Source organism: Anas acuta, chromosome 9, assembly GCF_963932015.1.
Source record: "Anas acuta chromosome 9, bAnaAcu1.1, whole genome shotgun sequence".
In the NCBI taxonomy this organism is placed as follows: domain Eukaryota; kingdom Metazoa; phylum Chordata; class Aves; order Anseriformes; family Anatidae; genus Anas; species Anas acuta.
This window is the reverse complement of record NC_088987.1, coordinates 4,205,336-4,228,633: the sequence shown is the minus strand read 5'-3', so window position 1 is coordinate 4,228,633 and position 23,298 is coordinate 4,205,336. Positions and strand designations below refer to the sequence as shown.

The window sequence follows — 23,298 nt, the reverse complement described above, 5'->3', positions numbered from 1 at the left end:
GTCAGAGCCTACCAATTCAGCGGTGGCCCGTGTGGGATGATAAAAGGCCTGCCACCCCGTGGCTCTGACATCCATGCAGAGCAGCAGCCCCAGTTTGTGAGGCCGGAGGAGGAGCTGGGCAGGCGGCAGGGTGCAGGGCGCCACTGGGCCCTACCAGAGCAGCTTATTGGGAAATCAAATTATATGAACAGTTCTGTAAAGGAACCTCAAATCACAATTTTATCTGATCCAGGACGGGACAGGAGAGACAACAAAGAAAAGTACTATTATAAGCATAAAGTGTTTATTCCAGCTTTGTCTCTTTTTTTCTTTCCTCTACTCAGCATGAGAACAGATCGATCTAAGCATGCATGTGGCTCCTCTCCTCCAACCCTGTAAAATAAACGCCTCAGACCCAGGAGCCCACTCCTTTTGGCAGTGTTTTGTGGCGAAGAGCCCCTGCAGCACATGTGGGCACCTCGGGGCAGGCCCCAGCAGGTGCCAGGCCCAACATACCCCGGTGTGTGTGCAAGGAAGGGGACATGGACAGGAAAAAGCGTCATCCAAATGCTTGTCCTTAAACAGTATTTGTCTCTTAACGAATGATAAAACCCTGCCAACTGGACCGTCAGGCCCAATGTGGAGGTGCTGGAGTCCCAGTTTCAATGGGACTGAAGCCACGGGTCCAGACACTTCCACTCCCCAGCCAAACAGGCTGCAGTGCAGCCTGTGAAAGATATCAATTTAATGACCCCAAATTTCAGGGCATCCCTCTTGTAAGAAGCCAGGTAGTTTCCTTCTAAACTACTCTCTCATAATATCATTGCACACAAGACTAAGAAAGTGCACAAATTAGTTCATTTATCACATTAATAATATTTTTTTCCCTTTTTTCCCCCAAACTATTACATACTGATATGATTGTGAAGGATTTTTTAGCGGGGAAAGGATGCCACGTGCCTGGCTTCTGGTTTAGAATTGGAATGAATTTTTGAGTTTTAAATGGAAACTCCCATTTTCTTATTTTTTCTTAATAGTTGTCCTTGCCAGTCAATGTCAATCACTGGTGGGACAGACTCTACTCATCGCTCGATACAGCCTGGGATTAGATCAAGCAGCACGCCTCCGCTGCTGCCTTAAATGAGTTAAATATTTCTTTCTTCCTATTTCCTCCTGAATAATCTCTCCTGTCTTTTGTTTTTTCTTCACTAGAAGACCTTCCTAACAGCTATGTGGGCAGAATTACTCACTACCCTGTCAAAAATCCTGTGCTAGCTACAGTTGTCAAGTAATCTCACTTCTTCTTACTACAGAAAATAACTTTTCTGTAATTATTCTCTGTGTGGCTGAAAGATGATTGCACAACCAGGTCAATCCTTTAACAATGAACGTAAATGAGAACTCTTTGTTTGGTCTACACAGACATATGCCATTGCCCCTTAGCTGCGCTCACTCACGGTGAGTTCTAGTAACTGATCTGACACGTCAAGGGCAACAGAACCCATGGAAAAAATGAAAAACAACAAATGATTAAATCTTCATCAGTTTAATTTGTAAAGAAACCCTAGGGAAGTCATTATTCCCAGAGACTTCATTGCCTAATTTATCTTCTGAATTCCTCTAACTCTTTTGACACCAGTGGGTGCTTGTTAACTGGTGCTTAGTGTCACTGCGGGGCAGGCTTTCCTCTGCCTGCCCCATGCCAAAAGCAGTGCTGTGCAGCACCTCGATGGATGGCCACCAGTGGGCATTCATAAATGCAGCTGCTTCATTTCATACTAAACGGGAGCTAAATATTTCAGAAAGATCCAAAAATGGCAGAGAGGTAAGCATCCTTTGTCTAGGAGGGAATCCCTGCTAATGAATTCAAGCAGGACACTTACGTTGGATATGGAGTTATAGCAAGCTTGAAAAAAGATGTCTGAACCATTAGCTTGTGTGCAGTTCTTACCAGTGAAAAACTCAAAGCAAAGGACTAGAAAAATAAGATTTCTTTTTTCCAGATAAATTAACAGTGACGAGCAAAGAACAGCTCTGATTTCTTGGGGTCTTTCCTCATAGATCAGCAGAGAGGTCTCCTCTCAAACAAACAAATCCTGCTCTGCATGATGCCACAGTCAGGCACTCTGCAGAAGGAACAATTTGGCTGGAAGTTATCTCAGACTGACACCAGCATTTGAACCTGGGACCTCTCCTACTTCTGCAAGCACATATGTTCACCACGTGTAGCAGTCGCCGTTAGCAGAGGTAGCAGTCTTGGGTTTACAGCCCGGGAGTTCTGGTTATAAAAATGTGATCTCAAGGTTTTTAAACTGTCAGATGTCAAAGGTGATCACAGGCAGAAATTAGAGGGCTGAAACTGCTAATCCTGCATTGTTAAAACAGATTCATACCAGAGTCAGAAAGGACCAGCTTCGTGCAACCCAAACTTCACACTCTGGTTTCCAACCCAAACTAAATTTGCCTTTTAAATCTACAAAGATGTCAGGCTTCTGGTTTTGATGGGGAGCCAAACCCAATTTTTTCAGGGGGTATACAAAAGAAATGTACATATGTTTTCAGCAAAGCATCAATGAGATGGTGCAATTCATTTAAAACTTCAAAATGACTACAGCAGTTGGTCTTTTCATGGGATCATTTTGCACGTTAAAACATCCATTCCTCCACCCTCCTCTCTGCAAACAGCAGCTATGTTTTTATGTTCCTGACCATTAAAAAGGGTATACTGTTGTAAAATCTTAAATAACAACACAACACACAGCCATAAAGTCGTTGGTTTCAAGATAACCAACCATATTTTGCGAGCAGCACTAAGGTCACAGTGTTAAAGTTAATACTCTTAAGCAGAATATTTATTAGAAATAAATTTAATATTCTTAAGATATATTATAGATGTTCAATAAATTAAAAACAGACATCAAAGGGCAAAAACTATTAGGGGTGAAAAATCAAAGCATACTGGCTGTGTGGAAATAAAGACATTCACACAGCATCTGTGTGCAGAGCATAGGAGATTCCACAGGCGTGTACAATTTGGAGTCCTAGTCCTGTTCGCAGAAGGGTGAGGAAAGAAATCAATAGATATGTTTACCTTGATCTTTCGTTCACTCTTAGAGACCACTCAGAGCTTCTAATTTAACCAAGCCTCTTCAAACCAAACACTGACAGCTCTTCAGCATGTGGAATAACAGTTGTACAGCGTACGTCAGAAGAAACCAAGGCAGATCAGCCTGCCCTGCGCTCGCCTCAGACTGGGTTGGCACTCTTCAAACCCAAGACCTTTCTTGCTTTACGCATGCCTCCCTCTGAAGCAGGAGCATCGGTGAATCTGGAATTTCACATTTTGGAACTTCACCCTTCAGTTCCAATCAAAAAATAAATTCCTCACATTCAAAGCAGTCTAATTACTTTTTTGCATGGAAGAGACAGCCAAATTCATTCTGACTCACAAAAGGGAAGTGTGATATATGAGAAAAGTACATGTAGTGTAATGTTATGGATGGTTCTGAAAATCTAGCTGGAAACATACGTCGCTCCTAACATCGTAGCTGTTGCCAACAGTTACCACCTAATGTTGTCTGAGAGGCTGCAGAGATTTCATGTTCAAAGGAAAAGGCAAAGACTTGTATCTGCTGTTAACCATGCTGCTGTTACTGACGGCAACGGCAAATTTTTAACAACCGGAAACATTCCTGGGACAGCACTGATAGCGTTTTCATCGGGTGTGATGGATTCACTACATACACGGCCCCCCAGTGCTTAAAAAGCAACACACTGCCCCAAAATCCTGAAAGTTGACCAGGGAGCTTTCTGAGGTGGGAACTGGTGCTGTGAGTGCATCAAAGCATGGACATTTAAGTGGTGAATATTACTTTTCTGTTAAAGCTTTATTTTTTGTCCCCCCAGGTTTTAAAGGGTCGTTTTCTGAAACCCCTTGTACTTTGTAAGGGCAGGGACCAAAAGACAGCATTTCCAGTAAGAAATCAACAGGGTTGGGGCAGTGCAGTGGGAGACTGACAACTCTTCCTTTTCCCCAGCTCTTCCTTTTCTCAGCACCCTTCCACTTCTGATTAAATTACAAACCGTCTGACTATATTTTTGTGGGTTTTTCCCCTCAAATGCTAAAGTATAATTATGGAGGGGGGGAGAGAATTATAAATTCAGCCAAGGTCATTAATGTACCAAATGCAAATTGTCTCCCATTTGTCAAAGACCCTAGGGAAGTCTAGAGATAATTGAAATGATAGATGAACAGAGGAGACTAACTGCTAATGGCCTGTATATCAATGAATCAATGTCATATTTATGAAGGGCTTTGGGAAATTATTTTAAATACTTCATCTATAGCTGAAGTTTAGCCTACTTTTTCTTTTTAATGCTGAAAAATTAATGATTAAGTTCAGTTTATAGTTACACAACTGTAAACCTGTGGTAATTTAAGCTCAGGAGCAAGATATTGAAAAACTACTTAAACTTGTGCCAGAAATGACCAAACTCCTCAATTACTATGGATTATGGTGTAACTAAGAGCAATATACATTTCAGCGTGATATAAATAAAGGGTCGGCCCTCACTCTCATAACATTTAAGCTCATCTATTTTCCTGTGCATCTCTAGCCCCCCTAAACATGAATAAGTTGGAAAAACAAGGACCATATCAATGATTCTCCTCCTTGTCTTTTTTCCTCTCAAATTTTTAACCACAAACAGAAGTGCTTGGGGCACCATTTTCAGATGCTTTTACGGGACACTGACCAAGCTGGATCAGGGAGTGGAGAGCAGCAAACCAGACATATTTCCTTTTCAACCAACAGTGAAGCAAATCTTGGAGACACCTTTGGTGTGATGGCACAGAAAGCCAGATTTTCATTTCAAAAGGAGGAAATAACACAAACGAGGGCATCTCTCTGCTTAATCTTCTCCCAGTTATGGAGAGGTTTGGATTTTTTTTTTTTTGGCTTTTTTTTGTTTGTTTGTTTCTTTGATTGTTTTTGGTTTTCCCCCAGGACTTTTCTGCTTTTCTTCCCATATGAGGAGAAGAATTTGAATGAAGAAAAACCAATAGGTCACCCACAGGTATTTTACAAATAAAAATAAAAAAATAAAAAATAAAAAAAAAAACAAGCAAAATCATACACACACACTCACAAAGCTTTTTTGAGCAAAATAAATCCTATCATATTCAATTTAAGTGGCAGATAGCAATATGCTGGGACAGGTAGGCTCACTGCAGGATGACCTGAACAAAATCCTCCGCATCCTCTGCCTGGCTGAGTGAAATCACACAGAGGGACGGGGAGAAGAAGCGAGTTTTCATGAGCGGTCTGTAGGATTGGGAGAGGTTTATTTCATCTGAAAACAGTGCCACAATAACTTGGCTTGTCGAAACACGCAGCTAATCTGGAAATTACATCTGGAGTTCTTCAGCATTTGAATAACGTACATACAAGTGATTCTCCTCTTATACGAGGCTTTGGCACACGAAGCACGCAAACGAATACGGCTCTCAGCGAAACCCTGCTGTCTGGCAGTCTGAGAAAAGATAACACATGCGTTGCAGGTAAAAAGTTCACACTTAATTTTCTGCTCATTTCAACTTAAAACCACAAGAATTTATAAAAAGAATGGAGAGGTCGCATGGAGCTGATGAGAGAATGGGGAAGGATTCCAAGGGCCTGCAACTGGGCTCTGCGATTACAAAATAGCACCGGGGATGGTGGAGAGCTGGAGCCTTGGGGTAACAACAAAGGTTGAAGAAAAACTGATCAAAAAAAATACAAGAGTCATGTGGAAAGAAGCCTACAAATCCGTCTGTTGAGAGCCAGCACCGCTCATACTTTTCTAATAAAGATTTCTGAATGCACAAAAGAAATCTAGAGTCCAAAAGTCTAGAAAGGGGTTTGCATTACAGGGTGAAATAAAATGCACAGTGCCTATTTTCTGGAAAAAAAGAAAAATGTAGCCAGCAGGACAAATGAGACAGGGCATCTTACAAACTATAACGAGTTATTGTGGATGTCTGATTTGGATTTTTTGGTTCATTTGGAAGGCCTGAAAGTACATAAAAGGAATTTCTGCTTGATGCTGGTTTGCTTTTCTACCTGTCTTTCCCCCTGCTGCTGCCCTTTTTGCATCTTCATTTCTGCCAGTTTTCTTTAGCTCAAATCAATCACTCTAAAGCCAGTAATGTAACATCTTGCCTTAGGTAAATGAATGCATTTTTCTCCTTTTACCTCTCATTATGTATTTACCAATGGGTGAATGAGGAATGGAGCAGGAGTGGCAGGAAACATCTAACAGCTGCGGAGCTGCCCCATCCTCTCACAGCCTCCCCAAACCCTGCCCATGGACAGAGGCACAGAGAAGGGACAGAAAAAACATCTCCACAAAGGAGTAGAAGCTCCAAAAAATAATAATAAAAAATAAAGCTGAGCTTTAGACAAACCTCTAACTTGCTGGGGAAGTGGGCACCATGTCTTTCCTTGGAGCATCCCAGTTCTGCTTTCCATCTGCAGCTTCAAGGAGTCACCAGGGAAGCAACAAGCCTGTTTTTTTTTTTTTTGGTTTGGTTTGGTTATTTTAAAACAGATTTTCAGGGGAACAAGAACACTAACCCTCCATCACAGTGGGCTCACGTGCTATGCCATCACAAAAGCCACCCGTTTCACCTTGCAGGTGTACCACAAGGCTCAGTTACTTGCCCTTTGTAAAGTGCCTCTGTCTGCGGCTGCTGTTGCAGCTCACGAGCAGCCAATTAATAAAACACTCAATTCCTCATTTGCTGAAGCACATTTATTCTGCTAGATTTTAATTTTTTGAATGAGTGAGATATGACTGAGATAATTTACACAAGTTAATGATACGGCACACGTTAACTGATCAGTTATTGTATATGAGGAGACATCTATTTGCAGGGAACACGATTTATTTGCAGCCTTTCAGGGACGTAATTACTCGCAACGCCAGCGTTTCAGCACACTCTTCTGGTTTTATTTTCTCTGTTTTACAGCCGTGTGTCTTGCAACGTCCTAAGTGAAAGCTGATTACCTGCCTCTGCCTACCCAGCGTATTCATGGAGGGAAGGTGGGAACAAATCTCTCCAGTGAGAAGTTTTGATTTGTGTCTGAAATTCCCCTCTTAATTGAGCCATGCTTCTTCCGCTAAGGAAGTCTTGCTGAAGCCCTGGGATAAATCTGCCTCTATGTAAAGTTTTTCTCACCTCACATCCTCCGCTTGCTTTCTTCTTATTTCATTAAGGTTTTGAGTTATATATACAAACTGTTCATTTCAAACACTCGCTCTGGAAACACTGCAAACCCAGAAGATGTCACAGTCATTCCTTCTACAGCTTTCCTTTTGTAGGCGACATTCATATTGCAGAATAATTTAGACAGTAATTTAATCACAGGGTTTAGAGGTCCAGCAAATGTTACATTTACATAATGTCAGTCTTTCAGCAGATAATTTGGTCCTTTGCATGTGTTAAAAGACGACATGGCTTGTTAAGATCATGTTAGTACGCTTAACCCAACAGATGAATGGCTGGTTTGTTAATCTGCCATATATTTCTAATTTTCCTAACGATGATTAGAAAATTCTATTTAGAGTAAATTCATGAGCACTTCCATCCCATCAGAGTGACAAATCAAAAAGATTAGTAAATCTCAAGGTCTAGAAATCTCCATGAAATGGTCACAAGTCCTTGCTATATAGCAAATACCAAAATGTCCCTTATATAAATATTACATATAGTTAATATTTTGCTTATCCTTTCTGTGTACATGTGACTGAAGATATTGAAGTGCACCTTAAACTTTTTTTTTTTAATATATATATATTTTCATAAGTATGGTTATTTCATAGTTTGAAAATCTAATTTCTTTTTTGGTTGTTTATTTTGTTACCTGTCAAATGATGCTAAAGAGAATGAAATAGGATATAAGAAACTCAATTTAGTTTTCTTGTGGTAACGCTACTGCCCTGGACACCCAAAAGATAAAAGAGAAGCTGGTAAATCATTATTACTCAAGGAGAAATAGCACGTCTGTACAAGTGATTTTCAAATAGTACTATTGTGTATTTAAAGTCAGAAGAACAATCACCTATCGAACAGCCTCTGAGAATCCTTAACAGTGACTATCTATAGCTAATACTGTATTTCTTCTTTATTTTCAAGTTGCACATTGTATCCTTGCTACTTGCATTAAATGAAATCTCTCAATTTCAACTTGCAGAAGACCAGACTGTACAGCAGAAGATCTGTTGTGTCACCCGGCCAGCCCCTGCCACTGAAGGATATTCCCCTGCTTTCCATTGCCTGCCTTGTCTCCTTTTAAACGTACTGTAGCCATCCACAGACAAAAATCAATAAGCCAAAAATTACACCTGGAGCTGTTAGCACATTTTGATCATTTACTTGTACCTGGCAGCGATTTCAGAATCCTTTAAAGCAGGAATGTGTTTACCTAAAGGACAAATTCATATGTTTGTCTATGAATGAAGAATATAAGAGTCATCCAGAGCAAGGGGCTGAAAGCAGCTGGAGAGCAGGAGGGAAGAACAACACAAGAAGGGAGACCCTCGTTATTCTCCTTAACCCACTCCCCTGGCAGTTGTTTCCAGTCCTACTACAGTGTGGAGAAACACTCACCTTCTCTCCTGGCATAAGATTTGGAAAGGCTCGTATTTCGTTTCTGAAACTAATTTATTTCTCCTTGTCAGACACTTAATAATAAATGGAAGTCCTGCCACTTCCCCCATATTTGTGTGGCATCCTCTCCTTACAGGATATTGGAGTTACAGCTGTAATCCTTGCTGCAGGACTGATAGAAGACCTAACTGGAGCCGTGATGCAACGCACACTATGAGGCAGGGGAAGGTACAGATGCTTTGCAATACAAATTTGGAGAATAATGCTGAAAAAATTTCAAATCACTAGTTTGCAATCTGTATCCCTTATAAATTATTTTTACTGAATAAAGCAACTGAATGTTTTATTTCTGTTTATAATTTGTTTTTAAAAATAAATCCAAACTGCAGTTCTGTTACATTAAGTCTGGGCCAATAAGGAAACCATGTCCCTTCAAGACATAAGACAATTGTGTCTCAATTTAGCAAACCAAATTAGAATTGGTTTTATTTCCAGTAATAGTATGAAGATAAAGTTTTATAACATTGCTAAATAACAGAAATTTAATTACCACCAAGTTTAAAAAAAGGATTATGTGCTATTAACACTTAAACACAGCAAATTCCAAATTTAGCGTACGGGTGTAGCATCTATAAGCAACTCAAAGTGCACTGATTAAGTGATAATATTCTAGGCTCAAGACACTTTCCATATTGTATTGCTTCTATTATTATTATTGCTTGTATTGCAGCACTGAGCTCAGATGACCCAACACCAAATGGATTTCCTTACTCAGCTGCTAAATCCTTAGACAGTTTACGAAAACAGGCTAACAATGAAAGGCCAGATTTCTTCAGTCAGAAGGTGCCAGCAGTTGATGTCTTTGTCAAGTAGACTGGCAGAGAAATGAGGGCTGTGGGGCTGTACAAGGAATGCACTGGAGAAGAATATATGACGTCAAGTTTGTCCAAAAGTCAAGAGATATCTAGATGGTGTGTATCTAAAGTGAGATCTTTAATGGCAAAATCCTTAAGGTTCTTTACATCAACCAAATGATTAGAGTTAAAAGAACTCCTTCCTTGATGAAATAATGCGAAGTGCCAAATGTCACATGCTGATGTGTTGCCATCTCCAACACATTTGTTGTCATTCTTCTCCTTGCAGCTCCTAACAAATACCTACCGAAGCACATATTATCTAATGGAGTAGTATAAAAAAAAGTTTACAAGTCCAAATCCAAACCAAGCCCTCCAACACATACAATGTAAACAGTAAAAAAGCCAGAGAAGTTACTCCAAAATGTTCTCATTAGCACTTCTTTACATATGAGTAGGAATCAAAAAACCCAGCTCAGTGAGAAATGCACATCACATCTGTTTACTGTTAAAGCTATAATAATCATATCAGTAGCTGCTTTAATTCTTGCATTCCATAGCCTTAGCACTATAAAATTGATCACCAAAATCCTTATTCTTGTCCAGTCACTGGCAAATACGTTCTTTCCCTGAAGAAAGATAAAAGTTGTGATTTTACTGCAAATGAAATACGAGCCAACTCCAAACTCTGTAATGTTTCTGAATTAACATGGCTTGGGGAATTGCTTGATTTTCAAAAACTCTTTTTACATGGGCAGCAGCAAGTACATCCTTCACTGACAACTGTCAATGAGCTTAATTCAAAATAAATTCTAAATCGGGATAAAAGCATAAAGGGAATATGCTTACAAACTAAAGAAGAGAATAAAATCTCAAAAGGTCAGACTCACTTTATGGTGAACTGGGACACATGAAATGCTCTGATTCACATCTTAACCCTTACAAAACCATAAATAGTAGGATGTACATCTGAGGCAATACATGCATATCCCCTGTTGTACACTGACACCTCACAACGTACCATGATAGTATTTTACCAATCTTCCCTTGCAAAAGAACCTCTTCCTGTGCCAGGAGCGATGAACTCCTTGCTTTCTGCCACCCAACTCTTCCAGCACATCCCTGGGAGCCAGCTCCAGTCTCTGCCAGTGCCAGGCCCAGGCGGGGTGGCAGCAATCCACCAGTGCCAGGGCAGTGAGTGCCACCTGCCTGCCTCCCCTGGGAGCCCCCCAAACACAAATAGCTGGTAACTGGCACTGAAACAAACCTTGTGTAATCCTTGACAGCACAGCTAATCTTCCTCGTGCTGTACGAACGACTCGTGCAGTTTGAAGCGCAGCAGAGCCTTTACGATGCAGAGATTTTTCACACCCCCAGGTTACACATTTAATTACCTATTTTCAGGAGCCTCCAAACTTGGCAGTAGAGGGAGACTGCGAGATGGCCAAAATAATTGGCGAGCATGAAGGCTAGACGGTAGAGTAATGCCAGAAGCCTCGGGAGAGACCACACAGATGTTTCCTGACGCCGAGCATAAACTATCTGCAAACCCAACTGGTAAACAATAAACTAATTGGTACAAGTCCCCACCCTGTGGAAAAGGGGAATGCTTTGGTGACCGCATGTGCAAAGCATCTCACCTGCTCCCACCACCACGCACGAGGCACGCGAGCCTCTGGGTCGGTGTCATGGGGAAGTCTGGAAGATGTCAGCCTCAAATGGGCAAGAAGACAAACAAGGTCTGTGATTTAATTAGGCCACAACTTTATTAACCTATTTCTTCAGGGAACCACCAGTGATAACTCACACATTGTAAGCCATGATTCATTTTTTAATCATTTCTGTCTGGCATAGAGCTGTGCCGATGCTTCTCTCCTTCCTCCTCTACATTGCTGAACTCCTCTGAGCAATACCAAAGGGACCTAGGTGTGGGGGTACCTTTGCTGGTATCAGTCCCATGCTGTACCCCACTTTTTTCTTTAAGGACAACCTCGATTCCCTGGGGCAGAAGTACTTGCACACGCAACACATGGATATGACATTTTTGTTCACCTCCTTCTAGATCCCAAATGAGCATGGAGATAATTAACAGTTCCCTCTGCAAAAGTTTCCATTAGGAAGGTAGACATTATTACCTTAAAATTCACATGGAGTACAACATTTTCACTGGGCAATTACCCATTCACATCACCCCTGCCTCCTTCTGGCCTCATCACCACCTGGAGGGCTGGTCGGGTAAATCCCAATAAATCCACCACGTGAAGTTCCCTTGTCAAATCCCTGAAGAATTTTGTTTATGGGGTGAATAAACACTTCACAGGGCTCTTCCTGGTGGGGATTAGCCTAGCCGGCCTCGTGTTGGCCAGCCAAAAACCATTTTGTCTTTGAGGTATAGCTGAGCGTTTCCAGGGAATTGCCTGTCCACTCAAAGACTCGGCACACAGTAGATCCAAATATTTGCTCTCATCATCGTAATTTTTTATAGAGGGCTACAGCCCCAGACACACGCAGATAAAGACACGACAAACAACTTTTATGGCATGAGCAACTTTTGGGCCAAATGCTCCGCAGGCAGAACTCCAAAGACTTCAGAGTTACGCCACAAGAGGATATGTTAATTGTCTGGCCAAGAGCATTAAAAAAAATTGTTATTGTTGTTGGAAAGCAAATGACAAGCAATTCATTACCACACTGTAATTCAGTGCAATTTATTGGTTGATTTGCTGTGAGGGATTTTAGCTACATACTAATACACATACTATAAAAAGAATGCAAATTCAGTAATGCAAGTCTAAATGAATGAGAAGTAACATTTTCTCACAGTTTGCAAGAAATTAACCTTTAACGTCTTTCCTATGCTTTGGGAACAGCACTTGGCCAAAAGCTCTTACAGTAATAAAGCAGTGACCCACAGCAAAGAATAAATGTCAGAGTGAAATGATAACAGCAAGCCTATTTGCCAGAAAGTGGTAATTTATAAGATTTTAATTCGAGATCATCATGGGGGGTCAGCCTTATCAAATAATTCAAAATGTAGGTCACAATTATAGCCCTTCAAGTGTGGTTTTGCTCTGAAATGTGACTGTAAAAATGGCATGTTTATTATTTCTAAATGATTTCTTTATCAGATATATTGAGTTTACAAGTTAAATGGTAATGGACAGGTTTGCTTTTTGCTTTCTCCAATTTTTACACTTGTGCAGCTCACTGATTTCAGCACTTATTTGCGATGTACGTTACACTAAAAGGAAAATCAGCCCCCCTGCTTCTCACCTTCCCGTTTTAAGTTTTGCAGAGCCAAATGACATCCTTGTTCCCTGCATCACCAAAAGCTTTCAACAAATTTGCAAGTTTCCAAGCTCACTGGAATTTCAACCAACAATTCCCTTGCTAACACGGATAACAAAACACCACCCACCTCTCACCTGATGGTGTCCTCTGCAGTGTCACCATGGCTCCATCAATGTGCCAGTGCTGGTGCATACCTTCCTCTAAAGCTCTGCATCTTGGCTTTGTGGGCTGTTCAAGGCTAAAGGCAGCAGAAAAGGTTTTTAAATTACCCTGCCCAAGTCAGTGTCAGTGAAAAGCCTATATCAGCCTGCAGCAGATCACTCGGAGTAGCTGCAGTCCAACATTTATTTCAAAGTGATACTCAAATAACGTGGTCAAGGAAGAAGGCAGAGCTACCTCGCTCTCCTAGCCTATCTCACAGCAGGGCACACTGGTGAGCTCCCAGCTCCAGGTGTGATGCTGACCCGCAGTGCAATTGCTCATTGCTCCCAGCTGCTCGGCTGTTTCAAGAGATGCGTTTGGGCCAGCTCTCAGCTGATTTCCACAGAAACAAAATTAATTCTGATGGAGTAACAAAGTGAAACAAAAGAGGGGTGAATGAGGCCCACCAGATCCAGACAAGTGTGTTTGTTCCACCTGTGCCCACTCAGAGGCACAGGGACAGGGACTTCGTTCATGTGCAGCACCTGTCGATGGGACGCACGTGGAAGTAGGGCTGCCGCCATGAGGCAAGTCCTGTCCATCCTGTTGTGTCTTCAGATACCCTGTATCTATCTACATTTGTTTCTTTTTCCTTTAAACTACAATGAAAGAGCCTGCAAAAGCCCTTATTCCTCTCTTTGGTGGAACAAGCTGTAAGCACAGAGAATATGTTCAGGACAATGGGCTGCTTCTTGCCAGTGCACAACTTAGAGTTTGAATAAATCAGGCTGGAACACAACGCAAGTGAGAAGATGACATAACACAGCTCCAGAGTTTCCTTTCAAAATAGGGTTGTATTCTGATGTGTTCACATCTTCAGTTTTATTTAATAATTCCATTCAATAATTATGAACTTTTCATCAGCAATTCCATCTTCTGACACTCCTCTTCTGCCAGGACTTTCTGTAAACGAGTTTATGAGCATATAAAACTTCATGTTGACATGGAAATAGATGACCAAACCAGATTGCAGTCTGTATTTGTCTGGCCTAGAAATTGTCTTGGACTAGGAAAACACCCAAGCACAGATTTCACAGGGTTCCTGAACTTTACTACTCCAAAACCACTTCAAAATACTTTGCAATTGATCTCATCTCATCCAAAAAAAAAACCCAAGAGAGGGAATAACAGGGCAGTTACACAGACTGAGGAGCTGGTGGCGTTGTCTGGTGGTGACAACTGCACAGAAGAGAGCATCATGTTAAATACAACACTTCTCATTACAAAGGGGGGAGTGCAAGGAAATTATTTGTTACAGCCAATTTGTTGCTTAATGGCTTGAAGCAATACCACGGGCTGTTAGAGCTGATAAGACGGGCCTTAACCGTAGTAACAATCTATGCACTGGGATTAATGCTATCATAAAGTTCAAGCAATGGTTTATAACTCCAAATATTGGCAGAACTGACCAATTTTCTGTCTCTCAGAAGGCAGAATATCCTACAGCAGCAAGCAAACCATCATTCAAAAGCAAGGAAAAAAAAAATCGTGCCCTCCAAATGAATAGGTTTCACATATTATAGTATGAGTACTTGAAAATATATAATTATATGTCAGGAAGCAGAACAAGAAGCACTGCACTGCAAACACCTTCCTGCTCTCTTCTCCCAGGTTGAGGCAGAGTTCAGGCGGCACTGTAAGGCGGCTGCAGATGGCTGAGCAGACACACAGGAATAAGCCTGCTTTTAGGAGGCCTGGCACTATGTGCTCGGCCACAAACACACATGAAATGATTGGAGATCTTCCAGAGGAAGCTGATATTTTGTCTAATAACCCACCAACAGAAATGGTGTGAAATATACAGCCTCTTTAACGGCGCCTATCTCTTCAAAGTGTCAGTGGACAGCAGTCCAAATACCTGGAGACACAAAATACGAAAGCCTGAAGACAGACAAAGTACCAAAATGAGCCTAAATTCACGCCTAATAGATACTGCTTATTATTCAAAGCTTTTAAGAAACTCCAATGGGATGCCAAATCCCACAATAGCAAGCTAGCTCATTAAATTTTTAACATTCAACTTCTGGTCCAGACTGGAAAAAATTATAGTTTCTGTCTCAGAGTCATCTACTACATTTGAGTTTCCAGATGGCTCCAGAAGAGATGCAAGTTCAGGAGCAGCAAGGGCTTGATTCCTATTAGAATGGATTGCCTTTTCTTACAAAGCATCAAAAAGGGTTTAATTAATATTGGAGCAGCCTTTTAAGTTCTTCCATGCAATGAGAACACCAAACTTGCACTGGAGAAGAACAGAGGGAGCAGGCAGTCATTGCACCGTGGGATGTTATCCCTACTCCCTCCTTGGGCAGGGGCTGCACTGGTCTTCTGACCATGATCAGGGCATCTGCATGTTGCTGAGATAAGGGGGTGAAAAAAAGTCTTTGCATTTTTTCTCTTTGCTCCAAGTTGAATAAAACGCAGACATTTTTAACAGAAAACTTTCAGAAAATATAGGGGCCTTTTGGCATTTCAACAACTTGTGTATGATCCTGCTACTTTCTTCTTATTAAGAGACTTCATTACTCTTGCAAACCAGCAATGAGTGTGGAAGTATTTATTATCGTATGTATTTTCAGTACGGATCATCAAAAGATGGTGAAAATTGTCTGTGTGCAGAGAGGGTGAAAGAAAAATGTAATTACCACTGCTTGATCTGTTTATTTCAGGAGCTGGACACAAGTCATTGCCATGACATTTTCATTTTCCTGGCTACACGACTGGATTGTAATCTCATTTACACTGGTGTAACTGCGTGAGGATCAGCGAGCTTCCCCCACGTTTGATTTCAGTAAATAACAGCGGGAATCAGGCCCGGACCTCTTAATCGTTAATTCTGGTTCACCTCTTGCATGTAACAGTAGCTGTCAAAAAGATTTTGGAAAACTGTCAATCTCTGGTAAGAGATAAAATCTTGATTAATAAAAATAATTTAAAGCCGAGTTTGTTCTATTGGAAAGAGAGGTCATTGGCACGACGGTGTCAAGAAGCCAATATTTTTCAAACACATGGTATTCTTAGGGGAAATCAAAGCAAAGTCTGTACAGAGTCTCCTGCCAAGTGAGCTAACAACTCCATTTAACAAAACAAAATCATCCCGATGCTTAGAAGGATTCCTTCCTTAACAAATAAAAATCAAAGCAAAATGCAGACCAAAGTAAAATTACTTACATGATCAAAATCAGAGGCAAAGGGAGAAACTGTGCATGTAGAAGAGAGGCAGTGAGGGGCTAAGGAGGGGGAGTTGTGCTTTCAAAGAGCAAGGAAACGAATGGAAATGCTCAATGAAGAAAATTCAGTTGTCTGAGCTTCTGTTGGGTTGTTGCGTGATTTACTGAGGGGCCGCTTCACAGACGTGGGGCTGCAGAGCTGCTCAAGCTGAGAAAGGTGAGAGAAAGGCTCCGTAGGAGTTGAAATGTTCTTACTCAGCCTGATTGCCCCTTTATTTGCATCCCTCCTACATGTGGGCGCTTTCCCTGCTGCCAGCTGTCTGGGTAGCGCTGCTCCAGCCGCCTCGTCTGAGAGCAGCCAGAGACTCGATGCACGAGCCACAATTACCAGCTCGCTCCCCCTGTCCAGGCAGACCTACAAACACCACAGGGCTTGGCAACTTTCTCGTTTAGGTATACCTTTCCCCAAAACAACCCAACAACCCGTAGAGGGCATTCCCGTACAGGAATGAGCTTGTATTTATGAGTGCTAAATACCCTTCCACCTCTAATTCGGATGGAAGGTGGTGTAAGTGAGGGTCACCTCCAGCTAGGTTTGAAGAGCAGCTCTCTTGGTTCTCCTACTGAAAGCTAAAAACCCTTTGCTTCCAAATTCCCTCATTCAAGTTACCAGAGGCTATGCCTAAGAAGAAAAAAAAAAAAAGTCAAGATGTGCTTCTGTGGATATGAGGATGTGTATATGTAGCAGATTAACTAGCTACATGACAATGTGCATTGGAGATGAAACCAAAGCAAATGCCAGCATGATATATTGTGTCAGTAACATCAAAGGAGAAGGGGAGGGGAAGTGAGTGTGAAAATCAAACAGAGTGCTCAGGAAAGAAAGCTAATTTTGAGTTTGATGTGCACGAGTGACACTCATTAAAAACTGACGAGTGCATGTTAGAGGATGCCACCTGGGATTATGCAACTGCTAATTAACATTTAACACCATTTTCTAACCTTATAAAATATTCTTAGCCTGCTGAAGGCTTCTTCATAACAAGCACACTGGAAAAAGGAAAAAAAAAAAAAAAAAAAAACAACACCCAGCACCTAGCAACAGCAAATCGAATGGGAAAACTTTACAAACTTTATAAAGCAACATAAGCATGAAGGGCTTGCTTAAAGGGACACTTCTGAGCCAAGCACAGGCTATTGCCAGGTGAAAACCTGTCTCTGACTCTGCTCCTTCCCAGCTGGGGCATGCAGGTGACCCCAAGCAGGGACAGGTACTGCTGGGTGGGCTCGGGGCAGCCGTACCTCCCCACTGCAATCTGCTTTGAGATTTGGTATGAGCCTTGTGATAGTTGCTATTTTTTTTTTTTTCCCAAAATGTTGTCTTCCTGGATTTACTTTACTACCTGAGAGCTGCATCTTGGTTTCTGGTCCTGTTGGTAACAGCAGCCAGAGGAAATGCGGACTCCGAGGCAGTAGCGTCTGTTCTTTCTTTAGGTTCACGGGGCTCAGAGGTCCCAAAATAGTGGTTTTGAGAGATAGGATAGGAAACAGAGGAGAAGAAAATAACTGAAACGAGCAGGAGCAAAAGTAGACAGCAAGCAGATAAGATGACAACCCAACCTGAGCCTGGTGGAACGGATCACAGCAGCGAGATGAAAGGGGAGCGGCTGCTGATTCAGCACCGGTGCAGGGAGGCTGGGAACTTGCACTTCAGAGCCTTTCAAAAACCGAAGCCTGAAGCAACGAAGTTTATAGAACACATTTGCTTTCAGCTCTTTATGCTGTGTGTTTACGTTGCGCATTTCATAGTTTCAACAAAGAAAGGAGACCAGACGGACAACCCAAACAGAGCTCGCGGGCGCACATCGCCCCGCGGGAGGACAATATGGATCTTCACAGCCCCCCGACGTTTGTATAAACCCAGGAGCCTTCCAGGCTTTTACGTGCCCCCAAAAGAAAGTGTTTCTGTACAAGATAAACATCTTGTGCTGTATGTATACTTTACGAGAAAAGATGGCCCCGTGATATGGAAGAGGTGGCCCCAACTGCAGAGCGCTGAGATATTTAAAGGGATTTTAATTAAGGCATTGGTATTCAACCAGCGTGCCCCCAAGGATTCTTGTATCTTCCTTCACGTGCTTCCCAATGAACGTGCTAATTGCATGGTTAAATGATTCACACTTAGGCAATTCTCCCCCTTTTCACTGGATACAGATTCACTGGGGTTGGCCCTTACAAGTAATTTTGCACCAAAGTAGAAACTTGATAAAAGGCAGCAATACCTCCAGCACTTCAGACGTGCTGCAGCCTCCCCATGTTCCTTAGCTTTCACAGGTAACAATAGCTATTAATGAAATTAATTTATTTATACGCAAAAGCTCTGATGTACTTTCTTGTAATCAACACTAATCAACAGCGATAGGTATTTTTATCCTGGGTAATGAATAACAAGAAAAACATGGATACAGGCAAGACGTGGCAGATAGAAAAAGACAAAGGGTATTTCTTGAAAGGAGAAGTTTAGCAGAAGGAAGAAAAGGGGCTCAGTAAATAAGCAGCAGGGATGTTCCAACCACAGCTACTTCCCCAGATGACAAAAAGCCCAAGACAAGAGAAGACAGCCAGGGGCAAGCAGGATGAGGTGGTGCTGGAGTTAGCAGGGCTCTATAGAGTAGGACGTGACGGCACATCCAAACCCAACAGGCACAGCCTGCACAAAATGTAGAGAAGACCTGTTCTCTAAATAGCAAATGAAAATGTCAACATGCAAAGAAGAATGACTAGGATATGTATTCTCTCGGTGAAATAAGAACATTTTCTTTTTAACAAGCCCAACTCAAGCAGTCACCTGCTGTATTACAGGGAGCAGCTTCATGACCAGCACCCACATTCACGGCTGAGCATTGTTGCACTCAGTTTTGGATTTACAAACAGCATATATCCTGCTGGCATCCTCCTTATCAACTGTAAAACCTACATGGAGAAAATATAGAAGGTAAAGAATGAACTTTAGGTTTTTAATGTTTTTAAGGGATTATCTTTTACCATTATCATTGTTTTAAAAAGTTAAAAACCACTTCTGAAACGGCCCCTGTTTAAAATGTAAAAATACACTTTCATATTAAGAGATACTTATTTAGCAGGAAACCCAGAGAGATAAAGCTCACTGATTGCCATGAACTGTCATCTTCATAGGAAAAAAAAGATCAAACACAGACTTTAAAATCTGCCCAAAGCTTCTAACCCTTAAGCGAATAAAAGGAAAACAGTAAATCAGCTTTAAAAATATACTACTGAAAACCTTATATTCCTAGAAGAACATGTATCTGAAAATTATTATAGCACAAATATGAAGGAGGAAAAAAAAAAAAAAAAAAAGACCCTATCTTATACGCCAGCAGGAAATAGAGCAATTAAAAAAAGAAACAGGCTTGAAAAGCCTATTCAAAGAATGGGGGAGTAGGTTATTTTGATTGCCAGTATGCAAATTAGGAAGGATAAAGATAAATGGCATACAGGGATGTTAATTTTATTCTTTAAAAAAAAAACAACCTCTTTTGCCAGAGCCTTCCAGTACATGAATTTTCTATTTATATCAAAGCACCATTTTCGGGTTTTTCTTATTTCTAAGCATTTTAGTTTAAAAAGGCACCACTAGTGACTTTTGAGGGATATCCGGAGGGGGTGGTTTGTTTTAAGACCATTGTCAACAACTGGTCATACAAAAGCTGCTGTATTTGCTCGTGCTGCCTTGTCCACATGCTTCTGCCTGTACCTGGAGGCAAACCAAAACCAAGACAAGCCTCCAAACGCATCTTCTGCAGCAAAGTGCCGATTGCTCAGCCCACCACATTTGCCAGGTGTTTCGAAGAGCACCAAATCTAAGATATATTAGAGTAATGGAGAGCGACACCTGCATAGGCAAACATGATCAGATTCACTGCCAGGAGAAACAGTCACAGATTTTTGCTATAATCAGGGAAATCTGCTCACTCTCCAGCCAAAATGCCTCTTCGGTAGCACCAGGCAGGCAGCTCAGGCTCAGTAACCCCCTGCCAGCTCTACCCCAGGTTTACTTGCAGTTAATATGAACATCATTTGGAGGGGGGAGATTTCCATTCTAATATGGTGAACAGGAATTTGTGTAAATCCCTGGCTGTGCCGAATGAAAACTTGTAAGACTTGTCCAGTGAGCACAAGCAAGAGGTTTTGCTACTGGAAGGTAAAAGTCACAGTCATTATTGTGTTTCTTCTTGTATTTGAGTGGACTTGCATAAAGCCAGGCTTCCCAAAAGGGAACCTAATTTGAATTTTCTGCTCTTCAAGGAAAAGTAGGGACAGCACAAAAATGTGATTCCCTTCCATCTCAAAACCTAGAGTAACATTAAAATCAAAACACAATCTTCTACAAGTAATTTCTTCTATAGGTAATGGGTTATACCGAATCATGAAATAAAGATATCCTAGTTTACAAAGAAGCTCCAGTCAATAAAGCCGAGGTGCTTTGTATAAAAGTATTTACAGTCTACAGCAGGGATAAATTTAATTTTGTTTTTAATTGCTAAGCCATAAAATCTCCCTCAGATTTATGACTTGTGCAATAACAAGGAGGGCAAGAGCTTAAACCCTCCCTGCTTTCCCCATCACCAGCAAGAAGTGAGCTTGATATTTCTGACTGCAGCAGGGTATCTTACTGTGATTCACTCCATTTTTCATTGTCATTGTCATAAACTTCACTGCAAGCAGGGTAAAAGCAAAATTGTTTTTGGCCATGCACGAATCATTTTGGATAAGAAAACAAAGCACGTGCGGGCGCACACGCAGCGATACCCAACGTCGACGACGGCCACACAGCCCCTGAAACCAAGTATGGGTCGCCTTCAAGTTTTCCTACGAGGTCTTACCCATCCTTGATTTCTGGAGCCATGGGGAGGCATTAGTGGAGCTGCTGCACCTCTGCCGAATCCAGCGCGGGGGGCGGCGATGAGCGCGACGTCTGTCTGCACTAATTCCTTACGGATTGATTATAAAACAAAGGGGTTTGGGCCAAGAAACACATATGCCTGATCTAATGACTTATATTTCCTGCACAACATTCCTCTTACATCATTTGTACTGTCTCCGCTGCACTTTACTGGGACTAATAAACATTCCACACTTACTCTGCAATGTATTTGCTCCCTGCAAGACAGCCTAGTTTCTATTAGCATGTAAACTGCACACTTGCCAGTCAGGCTAACATCATCAATCTTGTCCCAGGCAGAGGAGCTCGTAGCCTCTTACAATATTTCTGGGATTGCACTTGTAAGTTATTCATCCACTTATTAAAAAAAAAAAAAAAAAAGTTGAAGATTTCATCTCGGCTTTAAAAATAGGACATATTAGTGGAAAGAAAAAGGATCACTCGAGTTATTTTTAAACCCACACTTGAATTTTTTAACCCAGAGGAATCCATTTTTATGTTTCCCAGCAGATTACAATTTCAGCCCTGCTTTGAATTAAGAAAGCAGAATGAAGGAATTAAGATTTTTTAAAAATAACTATTGAAGCCGTGCCGTGGATTCCTGTGTTTATGTTCTCTCTTAACAAGGACTAGCAACTCAGCGCCTGAGGAGCAGAACAAATTAAGTGTGTACCGTGTTAACGCAGCTCCTAACTGGGGGCTGACAGAGATTCCTGTCAGCCCCTGCACTGCACAAGGACAAACTTCTCCCCGCCCCAGTCCCATCATTTTGCATTGCTTAAAAAAAAAAAAAAAAAAAAAGTGCTTTTCCATTTTTTCTACAGAGGAAACATTGCTACCTTTATTTTGCAGTGGGGAGAGAAAGGCAGGGAAAGATTATGTGCCTCACTGAAGACTGTACAGGAAGACTACCAAAATAATAAAAAGCCATTACTTTTCAATTCCACTTCAGACATTTTAGAACCAACCCCTAAGATCCTCTGGAGGATTTGTGAATGAAGACTCTCGATACAGGGCCTATGTGTGAATTAACGTGATACTTCATTAAACGGAAGGAAACCTGAAACCCGAAAGATTAGGCCTCCGAAATATTTGCCATTTCAGAAGCTCTGTTCTTCAGCAGCGCTGCTTCCTAGCAAAGCTTTTCCAGATGATACTTCACAAAGCGAACGTTGCTCATAATGTGAACAAAAGCCTGCGCTGTTAGGAGGGGGGGAAAAGCATGTACATTATTTCATTCTGAAGAGTGGCTGTTGTACAGCAATTACTTTGCATAAAATCTTTCATAATGAGTTAAGAACACAGAGTCAGTGCAGCAGCCAGTCTGACATAACAGGCAATCCATCACAGCAATGATTCATAAATTAAATCATCCCCAACTAAGGTCTTCACATATCACTGTATAATAGCTCCTAAGGAGTCATTATGGATATTCTGTCAATAATGCATAAACTTCACGACCCTTTTAACTCCAGCTGCCCCTCGGATCCCACCCGTGACAGCCCATCCATCGCTCCTTCCCCCTGCCTGTGAGTGCCACATGCTGATTTCTCGCCCCCACGGAGCCGGTGGCCGTGCTGTCAGGGATCTTCAGCCCCAGAAACCAGCCAAAATTTTGGCAAGTAAAGAAATTCAGACCCAGTGTGTGTGCTGCCAGGGATAAAACTGGAAAAACAAATGGAGTTAAGGATTAAATACCCGCTTTATTTGTGTTGACAAAGCTCTGCCCAAACCATCGTATGGGGGAAACACAGCGTGCATGCAGAGGTGGCCTTCTTCTATCCGTTTAACCACTCCCGATTTACCATCGTTCTCATTTTTCTGCCTTCACATCATGTCTTCACATACAATTTCTCTGAGGAGGATTGACAAAGCCAGAAGATCAAGTCCCATTTCACATGGCCTGTGTGACTTGGTGGGTTTCTGAAGTATTCTCCATGGTGCCACAATTACCAGACTGAAATGAGGAACTGCCAGCTTAGTGCCAAATGCTGCCACAGAGGAACCAGTGGAAGGCACCTAGGAGGTGTTTTGACACTTACCACTAAGGAAGGGCGCTATCCAAGTGAAGATGTCTGACAAATACCACCAGGGTTTGGTTTAAAAGCAATTTTTTTGGGGAAAAAATACGTATACATGATATATATATCCCACTCTTCGCACAATGTGTGTACAAGAGAATTTCTACTTCTG

At 41.7% G+C, this 23,298-nt stretch overlaps 1 protein-coding gene across 4 annotated transcripts in view; it reads right to left on the bottom strand.

Moving 5' to 3' along the window:
• LOC137861057 (multiple epidermal growth factor-like domains protein 6) overlaps positions 1–23,298 on the bottom strand; it is a 191,551-nt gene that overhangs the window by 94,768 nt on the left and 73,485 nt on the right. Inside the window, exons 1-2 of one of the 4 annotated variants that reach the window (XM_068692073.1) lie at positions 13,171–14,130; positions 12,909–13,012 (exon numbers count right to left, since the gene is read on the bottom strand). The exons of 2 other annotated variants lie outside the window; for them this stretch is intronic. In XM_068692073.1, the coding sequence (XP_068548174.1) occupies positions 12,909–12,966 (58 nt within the window). In that variant the 5' untranslated portion in view covers positions 12,967–13,012; positions 13,171–14,130. One more of the 4 variants, XM_068692072.1, reaches the window with a different exon arrangement.